Source organism: Aplysia californica, unplaced genomic scaffold (genome assembly GCF_000002075.1).
Source record: "Aplysia californica isolate F4 #8 unplaced genomic scaffold, AplCal3.0 scaffold00074, whole genome shotgun sequence".
NCBI lineage: Eukaryota > Metazoa > Mollusca > Gastropoda > Aplysiida > Aplysiidae > Aplysia > Aplysia californica.
Window position 1 is genome coordinate 806,692 of NW_004797344.1, and position 797 is coordinate 807,488.

Here is a 797-nt window from a genome sequence, read left to right on the forward strand (position 1 = left end):
TCCCTATTTTCTTCAGCTGGAGATATAGATTTTTACCAAGATTGGATACATGGTATTTCATTGACATATCTTGATCTAGCACCACACCACATTAATACTATATGACACTCACACACACTCTCCCCTCGTGGGTAGTTGGCGGGTGCTCTGGAGTGGTTTGCTCCTTCTTTCCTACCAAACATCTATCGTCCTTATCTTTCCTCCTTCTTTTTTCTGTTTGTTACTCTCTTGTAACACCTCTAATCTTCGGCACTTAGTCTATATGACCTTATTGTTCTGCAAGTGCCGTAAGTAAGTAAGTAAGTTTATTCAGTGTTTAAGGCCATTGGCCCACATCACATCACATAAAACACTCATTTGATGAGTAAAGTTTTCATAATGAATAAGTACAGATTGTGCACATATCTCTTATCATGGGTCAAACATTGCATATTTCTGTCACTGTGTCGTGTCAGGCTGGGAGGGATTAACAATTTCCTTTGATGGACAAAGTGTGAACAGTAGAAAATAAAGCGAAATTGATCTTCAATTTCATCAGAGTTACACCTCTCACATTAGGGTGAATTAGTTCATTTCCATCTATAGAGATTGTTAAAGTCTTACTAAAACTAAAAACTCTCCTCTCCTCTCCGCCCCATCCAGCACCCTAGGCCTGCCTGTCCGGACCGCGCCCACCCTGGCGTGTCGTGGCCCAGAGCTGTCTGTGACGAAATGGCGAGAATCTTCCGGAGAAAGAAAGTCTTATGGTACGTTTATCTTAGTAACTTACTTTACTGGCTACCTCCTAAACGATCTGG

The 797-nt window shown here is 41.5% G+C and overlaps 1 protein-coding gene across 4 annotated transcripts in view; it reads left to right on the forward strand.

Annotated features, from left to right (window-relative positions):
* The window catches only part of LOC101852835 (galactose-3-O-sulfotransferase 2), a 51,355-nt gene that overhangs the window by 47,353 nt on the left and 3,205 nt on the right, over positions 1 to 797 (forward strand). For all 4 annotated transcript variants that reach the window (XM_005094032.3, XM_005094029.3, XM_005094031.3 and 1 more), the window contains exon 2: positions 643 to 746. In XM_005094032.3, the coding sequence (XP_005094089.1) occupies positions 712 to 746 (35 nt within the window). In that variant the 5' untranslated portion in view covers positions 643 to 711. The remainder of the gene's footprint in view (positions 1 to 642; positions 747 to 797) is intronic.